Raw genomic sequence first — 14,751 nt, 5'->3', positions numbered from 1 at the left:
AGCTGTCATATAGATGCTAAGAACTGAACCCAGGTTCTCTGCAAGAGCAGGCAGTGCTCTTAACCATTGAGCCATCTCTCCAACCTCTGTGAAGACTCTATTATTGTCTCAAATCCTTGACTCCTCTTTAGCTCTTCACCTGTGATTTTCACTTCAATTTAAAGCAATAATTTAATTTGTGATCAAAAGACCCGGCTAGTTTTCTGTGTTAATCTAGCACAATAGAGTGTATGTTATAAATACTGTATATGTTGATTCAATTTGATTTTCAGACATTCACTCCCCAAACATGCTGAGCCAGGTTGAAAAGTGCTATGACTTGAATGTGGTTTCCAGAAAGCATGTGTTGGAAATTCAGCACTTAATGCAACAATGTGGGAAGGTGGGGCCTAATGATGAGATTCCAGGAAAATAACACCACATGGATTTTTGTCTCAAAAGGCAAAGATACAAATTAACTGGCTGGGCGTCGGGGGTGGGCCGGTAGAGAGATGGCTCAGTGGTTAAGAACACCAGCAGCTCTTGAAGAGGACCAGGGATGGGTTCCCAGAACCCACAGGGTAGCTGTTCTAAAAGTAATTCCAGTTCCAGGGGAATCTGATGCTCTCTTCTGGTATCTGCAGGTACCAAACACTCATACACATAAAATAAAAAGAAATATATCCAAAACAAAATTTTAAGAAAAGTTTTTAAAGAATTAATTAAGATGACAATGGTTCCATAGGTAAAGGCACTTGCTGCCATGCCTGATGACCTGAGTTCTGTTCCTGAACCCATGTGGTGGAAGGGGAGAACTATTCCTGAACGTTGTCCTCTGATCGCCACGCTCTTGCCATGGCATGCCCCTCCCCAGACAAATAAATGCAATAAAATGTTTATGAAAAGAATAAATCGGGCAATGGTTAAAATTGCATTCTAACTGCATCCCAGGGAGTTCCTCTTGAGTTCAGGTTTGTTTTGTTTTGTTTTTTTAGGTAAGTCTGCACAATGGAGCTGTGATTGACACACATACACTTCCATGGCGAGGGAAGGATGTTGCAAGTATAAAAATGGACTTTTGCTCACTCATTTTTTGCTTTCCTTGTTTTTTACTTGTTTGTTCTAGATAGTTCTTAATTTTCAAAGAAAAAGAAAATGATGTAACCACCACTTAAGGCAATGACAGAAAGCAAGCAAACACAGCAAGCTTTTCATTGCACACTGATAAATCTTGACATGACCAAAATATACTTTATGAAGGTCTCAAAGAATTAATAAAATACCTTTTGGAAAAGAGAGTCTTGAACCTGAAAACAAAGGGGTGAAAAACCCAAAAGAGCAATGAAATCCAAGCCAGGTTAAAGCAGAGCTAACTGGCTCTTTTCATATGGGTTTTGGTATTTTGACCTAACCAAATTACATTTCAGGACACTGATGGAATCTTTGAGAAATTGGAGAGAATCATAGAGAAATAAGACAGACAAAATTTCTTTACTTTATTTTATTTTTGTCTTTTTGAGACAGGGTCTCTTTATAGCCACAATTGGCCTGGAACTCACTGTGTAGAGCAGGCTGGCCTTGATCTCACAGAGATCCACCTGCCTCTGTCTTCTGAGTGCTAGGATTAAAAGCATGTGCCACCATGCCCAGCCTTGGGGTTTTTTTTTTGTTGTTGTTGGTTGTTTGTTTAAGAAAAAATCAGGTATAGTGGCCCACAGCTTAACCCCAGGTTTTTGTTGTAAGACTGAAGTGGGAAGATCACAAGTTCAAGCCAGCCTGGGCTAAGAAGGAAAGAAGGAAGGAAGGAAGGGAGGGAGGGAGGGAGGGAGAAGGGAAGGGAAGAGGAGGATCCTGGAAACAATAGACTTGTAAACTTGACATTAATCTATAGCAGAATTCTAAAATGGTTTATCAAATATTCCATGAGAATTAAAATGGCAAGTACCAGCAACCACAACAAAAAAAACAAGGCAGACCTATCTCAAAATAGCTGTAAGAAAGAATTTTGAATGTTCTTTACTAAAACAATATTTGAGGGGATGGATATGCCAGTTGCCCTTTTGGGTTTATGCAAATTATACATTGCAAACATATATTTAAATACCATATTGAACTCCATAAGTATATGTTATTGTGTATTAATTAAAAAGCAAAATTCAAAGCAAAGAAACTTAATTTTTAAAAAAGAACAGGCCAAGATGATAGGATTTTCTCTTTTGGGGGTATTATTTAACAGCTAGATCAAAAGAATTCAGATGTAGTATGTATTGATTTCTGCCACTGAAAATACCCTTCCCTGAGCTGGGTACTGCACCAGTAACTTAGATATATAGTGCCAGCACTTGGGGATGCTGAGACAAGAGGATTCTGAATGTGAAGCCAGCCTAGGATATGTAGTGAGTTCCAGGCCAGCTTAGGCTGCATAGTTAGACCCTATCTCAAATAAATAAAAGGAGGAAGAACAAAAAGAAAAATATCTTTCATTGCATCCAGTGGAAAAAAGGGGCAAAAGGTGAACCACAGCACTGCATAGTTCTATCAAGAAGTAACTTGCATATTCCTCAGCACAGAGGACTGACCAAGTGCTGCCACATTCAGGATTTGGCCCTACCATAAGCAGTGTATTTATTAACATGGTTCAGACTTTAGAAAAACCATTGATTCTGCTACACAAGAGAGAGACTATACTAGATGGAAGATCATGAATTGAAAGTCTCTCAGCTCACAGCAGTCATACGAAGTAATGAAGCCAAAGCATTTAAATTGTACAACTCTTCAGTCATTAGACATATAAGGCAGAGTCCTAGAAGCAAGTCAAGTAACTAAAGTAATACACTGCTGAGATAGGATTGCCAGACTGGTTGAACAGGAAGAGATTTGCCTTGACACAAAGCAGGAAAAGACACGGAAGTAATATTTCTGGTAAATCCTGCCAAGGACTTTAGGGTATGTCCTTAGAAACCCATTTTAACATGATTTTTCATTTTTATGAAGGCTTGATGAATGTTTGTCATCTGTCAAAAGGGAATGAAATCATCAAGCAGGGGAGGGGGCTTGCTGGGAATCATGGGAGTGGGAAATGTGGCAGAAAACCAGGAATAGCACGTAGGCGAAATGAGCACCACCATCAATATTTAAAGAATTGCTCCTTTTGCGTAAGAAATCTGACAAGTCCTTAAAGTCCAGGTAACTTTAGAAGACAGGATATAGACCCTTCCCGAGAGAGTCCCACTAGAATGTGTGCTAATCCTCAATGACCAGGAGCAGAAAACGCTGCTGTGAGGGATGAGTGCTTGGACTGTGCCAGGCTGGATGGCCAAGTTTGGCCTGGCACATGTAGAAAGATGAGCAAACTCTAAAGGTGTGTGGAAGATGCTGTTTCTCTGCTATGTAGTTCATATGGGGTCTATTCCCTTATATACAACAGTCATGCTCTAATGAGCAAAGCATATAACATGGCAGCCACAAGTTCAGCAACAGCCCGTCCAGAGTTGAAGCCCAGCTCTTCCCCTCACTTTATACCCAGACTGACCTTGAGCAAGTTAACTAACCAACCACCCTGAGCCACAGTTTCCCCATTTTCAGCATGAGGACAACATAGATACCCCATGAGGATGACGTGAACTAACACATAAGAAGCACTCAGAACGGTGTCCAGTACATAGGAAATGCACAGCAATGAAGTTTGCCATTAATTGTATCCTCTGCAGTCTTGTTCATGCTCTGAAAAGTCCTAGTTATGAATTCTGAGTGAAGGCTGACAATCACCTGAGCTGACAGGAGATTATCACCAGAAGACTTGGGGAGAGGCTTTGATGACTTAGAGTTTCTGCAGTCACATGGAGAATAGTGCTGTGCAGCATTAAGAGCAGCTGGAAAGCCTCACTTCTGACCCATATGATTTCTTGAGCGTAGATGTTTCCATCCCCAAGTCCTCCTCAGGGTACAAAGCTGCTGCCCCGCCATCGTAGTTAGCAAAGGTCTGGGAAGTAGACCCTAGAATCTAGGGAGCAGCCTCCACAGACAATGGTTCTGATTTCTCAGGTTCCTCTCCCAGATCCACAATACGGATGGCGTTTTCTTTCTTAGAAAGCCAGAAGGCAGCATAGACTGGCTCTGAAAACTTGCAGTCAAACTTTTGAATCAGAGTCATGGCATTATGCTCTACCCCATAAAAGGAAAGAGTTCCTCCTTGGAAGTTGACATAGATGCCGAGCCTCCGGAAAGGGCCAGCCTTGAGCGGTGTTTCTGTGTCACTGTGCCAGGCTGTGAACTTCTTTCCATTCCAATGTAAGCTCCAAGAGAAGTTATTTCCAGAAATGCAACTGTTGCGTTCCTCCCCTTTCCGGTCAATGCCTTTGCAGGTCAGACCAACATAAGTACCTCCCCCAGAGAGCTCCACCTCGAAATAATACCTGTGCAGGTACAGACTTTGTTGAGACAGCACCTGCCGCCAGTGCAGGAACCTGCTGGGGAGGTCTGGGTAGGGGTGCTCCCAGGGTGTGGTATTGGTGACCTTGCGGTTGTCCTCCTGCAGCCGGAGATAACGATGTGCTGTGTCTGGGTCAAATGTGATGTCACATGCATCTGAAGAAATACAGAAGACAGAGAGCATAGTTCAGGGACTGACAGCTGCTTTAAACCCAGCCGCATTCAAGGCATAGATGAGAAAACAGAGATCTTTCTGTTCTATTTACCTAACCAATTCTTGGAAGAGAGGTAGGTGAAGACCACTGGGGAAAGCACTCCTTTCTGAAGCTCGTAACAGTTGGTGAACTGAATAAAGAAATTTATTTATTCACTAATTCATTCACTGAAAGCCAAGCACTATTTTACTCAGGCCTGGAGTGAGTTTAGAAATGCTGGTACTCATATACCTATATTTGATCCATTCATTCATTTTTTAAGTGTTTGACCAGCATTTAGCACGGTGAATGAAGTGCTGATTGGAAATATACTGCTTTTAGTTTTGCTTCATTTGCTCTGTTGTTTGTTTGTTGATTGGCTGACACAATGTCTCATTCATTATGTAACCTAGGGTGATCTTGAACTCTGCATCCTCCTATTTGGGCCTCCACGTGCTGGAACTACAGGCTGCTAAAGTTATAGGCATGTTCTACCATGCCTGGCTAGAAATACAATGTTTTTGAAAATCTTAACAGGCATGGGTACATACCTGTGATCTCATCACTTAGAAGGCTAAGGCAAGAGCTGTTTAAAACTAGCCTGATGACATACTGAGACCCTGTCCAAAAAAAAAAAAAAAAAATGCTGCCAGACCAGGACAATACATATAACAATAGCACAATGATATCTTTTCAAGCTAGACTTGAAAATAAACCGTGTGGTAGGGACTGGAGAGATGGCTCAGTGGTTAAGAGCACTGACTGCTCTTGCAGAGGACCCAGGTTCAATTCCCAGCACATGGTGGCTAATAACCATCCATAACTCCAGTTCCAGGGGATCTGCTGCCTTCTTCTGATCTCCCCAGGCATTGCAGGACAGGGGTACACTTACACACATGCAGGCAATAAACTTATAAAATGAAATAAATAAAATATTAAAAAATAATGTGGTAAGTGGACAGGATTTTCAAAATGCCAATATCATTAAAAGTAAAGAAAGACTTGAGGGACTGACCCAGATTAGGGAGGACTAAGGAAACATGGTGTCCTATTTAGCTTTAATTGTCAACTTGACACAGCCTGGAATCATCTGAAAAGGAAGGTTGACAGAGGAATTTCCTAGATCAGATTGGCCTGTGAGCAAGCTGTGTGGGTGTGTGGGTGGGTGGTGTGTGCCTTGACTCTTAATTGATGCAGGAGGGCCTAGCCCACTGTGGGTGGCACCATCCCTAGGCAGGTAGTCTTGTGCTGTGTAAGAAAGCTAGTCAAGCATGTTTGTGATTGGAAGCCAGCAAGCAACATTTTTTTTTTCATGGTTTCTGTTTCAATCCTGCTCTGACTTTATGATGGACTATGACCTAGAGATGTAAAATGAAATAAACCCTCTCCTCCCCTAAGCTGCTTTTGGTCAGTGTTTTGTCACATCAACAGAAACTGAAACTAGGATACAAGAAAACATCTGTGTTCCTGAATTCAGCTTTGGGCCAGAAAAAAAATCTGCAAAATAGTTCATAGTATTGCAGCAATGCTACCTTCCTGTATAATGTGCTATAGTTAATGCAAAGTGTTAGCATTTTGGTGAAACTAAATGATAGGTAGGTATATAGGAATTCTTTGTCCAATTTTTGCAAGTTTTAAGTTTTAATTCACTTCAGAATTAAAAGGTTTAAAGTATAGCATGTGGGAATGGGCAAGAGGTTACAAGAGACTGAATCCTTTACAAGATACAGTAGTTCTTACTTCAGCAAAGCTTTACCCAGTCATCAACATGAATGGAAGAAAAAACCTTTTGTGACTTACATTGGAGGAACTCCTCTCTGGTTCTGGGCTCAGGTTTTGAGGTCCTATACTTGTGTTGAACAACAGCAGACACTTGGGTTCTGATGTCATACTCCTCTAGGAAATCAGAGAGTTATGAATGAAAACCTGTCCTAGTGGTCAGGAATACTGGAACAGGCTGTTCCTTCCTCAGGCTTCTGGAAGTAAGAAGGGGCTGGTGCCTAGGAACCTGGGCTACACCCAGTGTATCAGACAAAACCTGCTGGGAAAGACCCCGGGGTGACATGGATTTCACTTAAAACCCAGACATCAGCAGCCTGAGCTGCTAGTCAGAGAAATGCCAGCCAAGTGTGACATGACTGCTCTACGTTCATCAGATTTCAGTTATAATCAAGGGAGGGGTCCGTTAATAGCATGCCTAGCCAAAGAATGGCTTTGAAAATGGCCCATTTTCCCTCCCTTCCCAGGCTCTCACTTTCCTCTACAATCATTCCAGAAAGTTCCTTACCCTCCTTGGCAAACTCCTGAAGCTTTTCCTTATAGTTCTCCAGCAGCTGGACTAAGTGTACAGTTGAGTCTGTGATGACTTTGCGGATGCCGGAGAGTCTGTCCTTCAGCCCTATGTAAACACTGGGGAAGGCAGCTTCTTCAGTCTTCTTAAACTTGCAGTATTCCTGCAGAAAAGTAAACAGGCCTTGCTTTGGGTTTGGTATTTCTTGAATCAGGCAGTTCTCCTCCTCGTGTCCCTTTCTGCATCTGTAAAATGGGCTGATGGGAATATATGACTTGCAAAAAGAGTGTGCGCAAAGTATCCAGCATTGTTCTATGCTTCTAGACCCTAAGAAGGAAATAGGTCTTCTCAAAATCAAGTGGGAAAGGGGACTTTTAAAAGTCAAAAGATACACATCCATGGACAACTCCAGTGCACAGCTCAGACTAGGACCAAAGAATAAGGACATTGTTGCTTCAGTCATTCTCCAGGTTCTTTTTCTCCTTTTATACCTTAAACACAAGTTGTGACAGAGCACAGAAGAGCTGCTGGCTGCTGCATTTGAAAGACTCCCAAACAAATCCTCAGTCCCTGTATAAGAAATAAAATCCTATATTAAACCTCACCCACCCACAACTCAGGGGCCATTGTGGAAGAGAAAACAGAAAGATTGTAAGAGCCAGGGTTGGTGCATGAACATAAGGAAACAGAGGCTTTCAGGCCACTGGAAACTTGCTCATATGAACTTGCAACGATGGTGATAATATGCACAAGACCCTTGCCAAATAAATCAGACAAAAACCCAGCATAGAACAAGAAAAATGGGCAGCAGGCCCCAACCCTAGCCATAGAACCATTGGTAACTGATTACTGCTAGGTTAGGGGGAGAGAGTAGATCTTCTTTAAGGGGGTGACTCTAGACAGGCTGACTAGACTCCAGTGGATGAACTCGTACTGAGGGATATCTGGGTACAAATGCTTGACCAGATAGGACTTAACATATATGATAGAATGCATGATCCAATTGGGGGAATATGGGGGGTGGTGCAGATGAGGGAAGGGGGTCTAAATTTGATTAAGGCCTATTATATTAAATGCACACAAGCTCAATAATTTTTAAAAAAGCAAGTAGGGGCTAGAGACATGGCTCAGCCGGTAAGAACACTGGCTGCTCTTGCAGAGGACCCAGGTTCAAATCTCAGCACCCTCATGGCAACTAACAACCATCTAAAACTGCATTTCCAGAGGATTTCAAAGCTCTCTTCTGACCTTTGCAGGCATTGCATGACACAGGTGCACTTACATACACGTAGGCAATGCACTCATACACATAAAGTAAAAATCATAAATAAAATATTTAAAAAAATAAATTCAGATGGTTAATTTTCAGAAAGGTGCCTCAAGCCAGCTTAGGTCCAGCTACAAAAGAACAGAAAACACTAGACCCCTGCTAAGCCTGCTAGTCTAGCTATTCACCCCCATACTCTACTAAGCTACCCCCCCCAAAACTAGAAGTTTAGAGTAGAAAATTACTAATAGTCAGGTTTGCCTACAAGAGCATACATCTGGTAAGCTTTAATAGAAACGGGATGTAAAATGAAGATATGAACATGCACAGGTTTTTATTGAAAAAAAAGGCATGCATAAGCCACTGAGGGAAAGATAAGACCCAGATGACATGGGAGATTGCACTTCCTGATTACTCAGCAAAGAGAAAAGGGAGGAAGGGACTTGTTTTCTTTTAATATTTTATTTGTTATTTTTAAGTGTACGCATGTATTGCCTGCATGTAGGTAAGTGCACCCGTGTTGTGCAATGAATGCCCAAGGAAGGCAGAAGAGGCTGGCGGATCCCCTGGGACTGGAGTTATGGACAGTTGTTAGCTGCCATGTGGGTGCTGGGATTCGAACCCCAGTCTTCTGCAAAAACAGTCAGCGTTCTTAACTGCCAAGCCATCTCTCTAGCCCGGAATTTGTTTTCATTAGTGTTTAAAACCTATTCTTTGCACTGAATCAGCAAGCCTACTATTCTAGGCCGACACCCAGCCTTGCAAAGTCATAAGTTGTCTGGCTTTCGCTACTGTATCTCCAGTGCTTATTATAAAGTGAAGATCTTTGTTTCTCACACTTGTCAATTCAACCCAATGCATAAACTTGCTATTTTTGCATTTTGCTTTAGAATTTGAAAGTTATTTTCACATAGATAAATCACATTAGGTCACTGAAGTTCTGAAACTATTATAGAATTATGAACATGTAACACATGATCAAGACCCAGATGCAAGTGAAGCATCAAAGAACAGACTGACTGGAGCAGGGCTGAACTGTCATTCAGAGGCAGACCTACAGAAAGGAAGGAAGGGCCTCTGGTTGTCTGTGGATACTAGGGCTGCAGGTGATTTGTTTTTTGTTAATTTCATGTATTTCTGCTTTTTCACAATAACTATTTAGTTTTCTGTGGCTAGAAGTAACTTTCAAAGAAATGGAAGCAAGAAATTATTTTATATTTTGAAATATTTGAGCTGAAAGAACCCTTGCAAATTATTACACCAGTCTGTTGGTTTGGGAAGTGAGGAATTTGATGCCCAGAGATGTTCTGTGACTTGATTAAAAGCTACAGAGTGGTATCTAATGACAGATCTAGAACTAGGTAGTGTTCCTACCTGCAACATGACATTGTTGTTAGACCTGGCTCTACCTGCACATCCCTCCTATGTACATGATACATTATAAGAGGGAAAGCCCCATTCCCTTTACTAAGCCTTCCTCAATCACCCCAGTGGTCACATTCCTGACTGAGAAACAGCATGTCTCTCCAGTCTCACCTCCCATGCAAGACACACACCTGCCAGTGTTTCATGAAGCAAACTTATCTGCTCTCATGGCTTCCCTACGTAATGTCCTTTACAATTGGATGCCTGGCTGGCTCTGCAACCTCATCTCACATCACTGTGGACCCAGCACCCCATGACCCATCCCTGTCAAAGTGCCTTGGTTCTTTGAGCCTGCTGTGCTTTCTCATACTTCTGTCTTTGCACATGGTGTCCCCTCTGCACCTTGAATTTGACCCACCTCCCATGATCTCCCCAACTCTGAGCCGTCTTTTCTAGTGTTCCTATGCTATTGCACTCTGCTGAATCAACACCTGATTCTCTGTTCCTGCAGTTCCCTCTGCACCCCATTTATGAAAGAGCAATCCTATTCATAAGTGTATCTCAGGTTAGGTGGAGTGAGGGAAGATGCTCCATAGATGTCCCTCCTCCACTAGCCAGGGTACCTCTCCCAGATTCAGTACCTCCAAGAATAGCACAGTGTTGCTGATGGCCGCCAACTTCTCCAGCTCCTGCTTGCTCTTCTCCATCTCTGCACTCCTGTACTCCAGGTGGGTCTTGATGCCGTTGACCTGGTTCACAGCAGCCTGTTCTTTCTCTTCTAAGAAGAGCATCACATCGGCCTGGGCCTTCCTCACTGCTGCGAGGAGCTCCCCAAACTGCTCTTCAGCCACCACCTTCACCTCTGACACGGATACCTGGTGCAGATGGAGTGGGAGGAAGCAGGACTGTGATATAGAGGCATCCAACTTGGTTAAGGTTCAACATTCCTAAACAGGAACCCAAGAAACCCATAGATTAGGGAGCAACGCTCAACTGTAAAAGGCAGTTTTGCTCCGTGGGGATTCTGGGTTCCCAGAAGGCAGATTTACTTTCCTAGGTGTACACTAATTGTTTACTTGACCTCCCTATCTGTCTTATGAGAATTATTATATAACCTCTGAGACTCCTTCCAACTCAGTCTGAGGCTGTTAATGAAATTTCCAGACTTCTACCAGGGGAGTGCCTGCATTCAGTAAGCTTCATAATTATATTTCAAGAAGCAAAGAAACAATTGGGGTTTTTTGTACAAACTTTCTTGGCATTTCATTATGCCTTGTTTACATGACCACTGACTGAGGCAAAAGCACGTCTCTACCAAACTGTTCCCCAGAAGGTCTGGGGAGTGCAATAACAGTGGTACCCAGTACTTGTATATCACTGCATGCAATTCCTGAGAAAGTCTTGAATACAATTTCCTTTGCTCTAATTCCCTGTACACCTTACCCCATAGCCCAAGGTCCTTTCTTGGCCTGCCTCAGTCTTACTCATCTTACCCCCAACTCCCCATACATCTGAAATCACCCTCCAGTTGCTGTTTTCTGTTTTTCCTCCTAAGGGAGGGCCAGGGCTAGGCGGCAGGCCTCCCAGGGAAGTAAAAGCAGCTAATCTCAGGGCAAGGCACAGGAACATCTCTCTTGCTTGGGAGGCATCAACTCCCAAAGAGGGAACCTGGTGGAAAGGATGGGCCTGTGGGAGCCTACAGGTTTAAAGAAAGATAATGAGAGGGAATGACAGAAGGACCTCTGCCCAGTTCAGCCCTGGCCTTGGAATGCAGCCCTGGGAGAAGCCCAGTCTCATCAGCCTTTGATCTGGTGGCTGACAGCAGAAGGAGGGAAAAGACAAGTGGCATCCTTCTGGAACTTTCTGGGAGGGTGTATAGCTTCCCCACACTGTCATGGCATGTCAGTTTTTCCATGACTGTTGGTGTCCTTAGGCTGGGGCAGCTGGACAGAGCTAGAAGCAAATACATTGTGGGAACAGGATTAAGAAAGATCAGAGGGCAGATTTTCTCCAAACCCTTCCAGCCCAGACCAAGAAAAGCCTCTGGATGAGTGGCAGTTTTGAGGAGCCAGGCAGTGTGAGGGGCAGTCTGGGACCCTCTGCTGCCTATCTGGTTACTTGTGTGATGATGTAAAATTGTAGTGGCACAACAACCAAGGTATGTAGATGTTACTGTGTTCCCAGCACAGTGATAAATATCTTATCTCATAGCAAGAATCCTTACAGGAAGCTACTATTGTTCTCCCTGTCTCTTAGATAAGGAAATAGAGGCACCAATAAACTCAGTGATTTTTCCCGAAATCACACAGCTAAAATCAGGGCCCATGTGTTCAATCCCTGCCAGGGTTCACAACAAGCTTCCTTGTGCTGGAAGCTTAGCTCCCACTGTTTCAGGCTCTGAGGTAGAAGAAAATGCAAGAGTCCTGGAGGGCTCTGCCCACATTCTCAGAAGGAACTGAGAAGTTTCCCTGAGACCCAACCCTGGTTAGTTCTCAGGAGAGAGCTGTTACAAAGAGTGAGGCTGGCTTCTCCTGGCCTCACTCTGACCTCCTGCCTTGCCATGTGATCTACCCCCTGCCACACAGGATCCTACCACAATGATGTTATCCACTATGAGGTCCTCATCAGAACTCACATCATGCTCTTGAACCTAAACAAACTCATTTTCCTTTATGAAGTACTCAGCTTGGGCATTTTGTTATAGCAACAGAACATGGACCAATCATTCTATACTGCCTCAAAATATGAAGTACTCAGCTTGGGCATTTTGTTATAGCAACAGAACATGGACCAATCATTCTATACTGCCTCAAAATAGGGCCTGAAATGGAAAACACAGCTGCCTTACAGCCACTTAGCAGGCACAGCCTGGCCCTCTCCCTGGGGACATTGGCACACTCAGCATGACAATCAGGGAGGAAAACTTTAAGCCCACGGGCTGTAGGCCTGTGGGAGTTACAGAAATGACTTTAGAGCTCAGACCATTAAACTGACAACTGCCCCAGGACCAGAGAAGGGACAGGACTTAGGCCTTTGGTTACTGTGGGCACCACCTGTATCCTAGTGGACTAAATGCACAGGTTGCGGCTGAGCAGGTAACCAAAAGCAAAAGATACTGATCCTCTGAAGCAGTTCCAGGACCAGCTGCTCACGGGTGTTGCCTCCCTGTCACTGTAAAAGCTGTGAGTTCTGAGACAATTCATCATAACTGGATTTAAATCTAAATGTTGAATCATACTTTAATTTTATAAATATGAAAGAAAAGATGGAGGTATTTACCTTGGAAGACAGGTTAGTTTTGCTTCTTACCTTTGCAGGGTGATGGGGAGATAATAGAGTTGTTGGTGTTTCAACCAAGCTCTGCATTAAGTAAATCATTCCAGCTCTCTGGCTCATTCACACTTCCACTCATCAAGTAATAGGTATACAAGTTCCATGAGTCATAGAAGCAAGTGGGAACTCCCTGCTCTACCTATTCCCTATTCATCCTGGCTTCTAACTCTCAACAGTCCTCCTGCCGTGGCCTCCTAAGTACTGGGATTGCAGGAATGGGGTACCACATCAGACTTCATATACTTTCTTAACCAGGAGAAAAGTTTTTGTTGTTTTGTTTTTGTTTTGTTTTTTGGTGTGTGTATGTGTGTGTGTGTATGTGTGTGTTGGGGTTGCATGTGTAAAAGAGGTGTTTAGTCGGAGCTCCAGGAATTTCATGTGCCTTTGGCTTCTTCTGCTACAGGAGGGTGGTCTACATGTGCATCACCACCCATATGTGCTGGAAGCTGGAATAAAGAACTGCTAGATTAGTAAGTAGTATTTGATAAGACCAATGATGTTCCAGACTATTTAGCTTTAGTTTCTCTGACTTATGGCCACCTCCCAACAGAGTCATAAAAGCACCCTAAAAAGCAGGGACAGGAAAAGATGTGATGATTAATGTGAGTGTATCAGGGGAAAGGAACAGAATCCATTTAACCTCCATAATTGCAATCTATAGGTTCCTCATAGAAGCACAATTATGTGAGACAAAATTCAAGGTCATATCCCTCCTCCCTCCTCAGAGGCCATCCCGAGGAAAGATGACAGAAGGATGAGAAACCTGCTATGGTCTCTCCTCTCTAAACCTACCAATTGAGAAATGTTTCTTATTTTCTTGTGAATGGAATGTGTGAAGGATGTTAATTACTACCCAGATGATGACAAGTAAACCAAGTACAGAGAGAAGCCAAGAACATTTCAGAGGAGATAGTCGTTAATGGCTTAAAATTTTGAGAATGATGCACATACTTGACAGTATACGGAATCATTCTTAGTCAAGGGAGCAGCAAGCCCAGATTCTCCCACCCAGTCAATATGTAGAGACAACATCTCTGTGTGTCTCCACATCCCTCATATATGATGGTCATTGCAGTAAGTATCTCCCTGGTCACCATGTCATTATGAGAACTAATTAGGGGTCAAAGTATCTGAAATTAGAGTCAGAAGAAAATAACATGTTCTGTGTGATTCTCTAAATCATCCAAAGCTTGCAAATCAAATGTCTGAGACTTTAAAGGGAAACTTATCTTTGTTTCTTTAGTAAGGTATTATTAGTATAACAAAGAAAACGAGTTCTGTAGAGAAGAAGCTGACATAAGGTTACCCTTCAGATGAACTGTATCAGGAGAGATCCTCATGACCACAGACAGCCATGATCAGGCCTTAAAGTGGGAGAGCTTTCAGAGAGATAAAGCATCATACCAGAGGCAACATGATGGGGTCTTAAGAGGAGAGAGAGCCTTTAACTCCTGGAATATCAGGGAAGCTATAGCATCTTGGCCATAGGCATGAGGGTCCTGAAGGGAGATACGGGAGCCTCTAGGTACTTCAGTTCCTTCAGATCCTTAGAACAAAGGTAGCTCCTCTGCCCTATAGGTTTTCATTGGGGTCAGGGGTAAGTGCCGTACCATTTGACCTAGCCTGACCTAGCTATGGCCAAAAGGCCTGGAGGCAAGCGCTAGACAGAATCATAAACTTATCCTGAAACTGCAAGGGAGAGGGAGAGGTATCAACTCTGTGTATGAGAGGGAGAGACTATAGGGGGTGTGTCCTGATTTCTGAGAGACAGAAAGCACAGTAGCTAGAAGGCCTGTAACTAACAATTGTGGATAAGAAAGGTTTCATCCTTCAACAGCTAGTTATGAACACTCAGGAGACAGAAATTCAGTTGGATACTAGATTAGAATGAA

General features: G+C 43.1%; 1 protein-coding gene across 1 annotated transcript in view; it reads right to left on the bottom strand.

The window, feature by feature from the left end:
* Positions 1-2,052: 2,052 nt before the first annotated feature.
* Trim16 (tripartite motif containing 16) overlaps positions 2,053-14,751 on the bottom strand; it is a 22,090-nt gene continuing 9,391 nt past the window's right edge. The window contains exons 3-6 of the mRNA XM_008855681.3: positions 10,168-10,401; positions 6,892-7,057; positions 6,405-6,500; positions 2,053-4,566 (exon numbers count right to left, since the gene is read on the bottom strand). Coding sequence (XP_008853903.1) covers positions 3,983-4,566; positions 6,405-6,500; positions 6,892-7,057; positions 10,168-10,401 — 1,080 coding nt within the window. The 3' untranslated portion in view covers positions 2,053-3,982. The remainder of the gene's footprint in view (positions 4,567-6,404; positions 6,501-6,891; positions 7,058-10,167; positions 10,402-14,751) is intronic.

This window comes from Nannospalax galili, unplaced genomic scaffold (genome assembly GCF_000622305.1).
Source record: "Nannospalax galili isolate Female #2095 unplaced genomic scaffold, S.galili_v1.0 scaffold146, whole genome shotgun sequence".
In the NCBI taxonomy this organism is placed as follows: Eukaryota; Metazoa; Chordata; class Mammalia; order Rodentia; family Spalacidae; genus Nannospalax; species Nannospalax galili.
The sequence above is the reverse complement of the archived record's forward strand: the minus strand, read 5'-3'. Positions and strand labels throughout refer to the sequence as shown.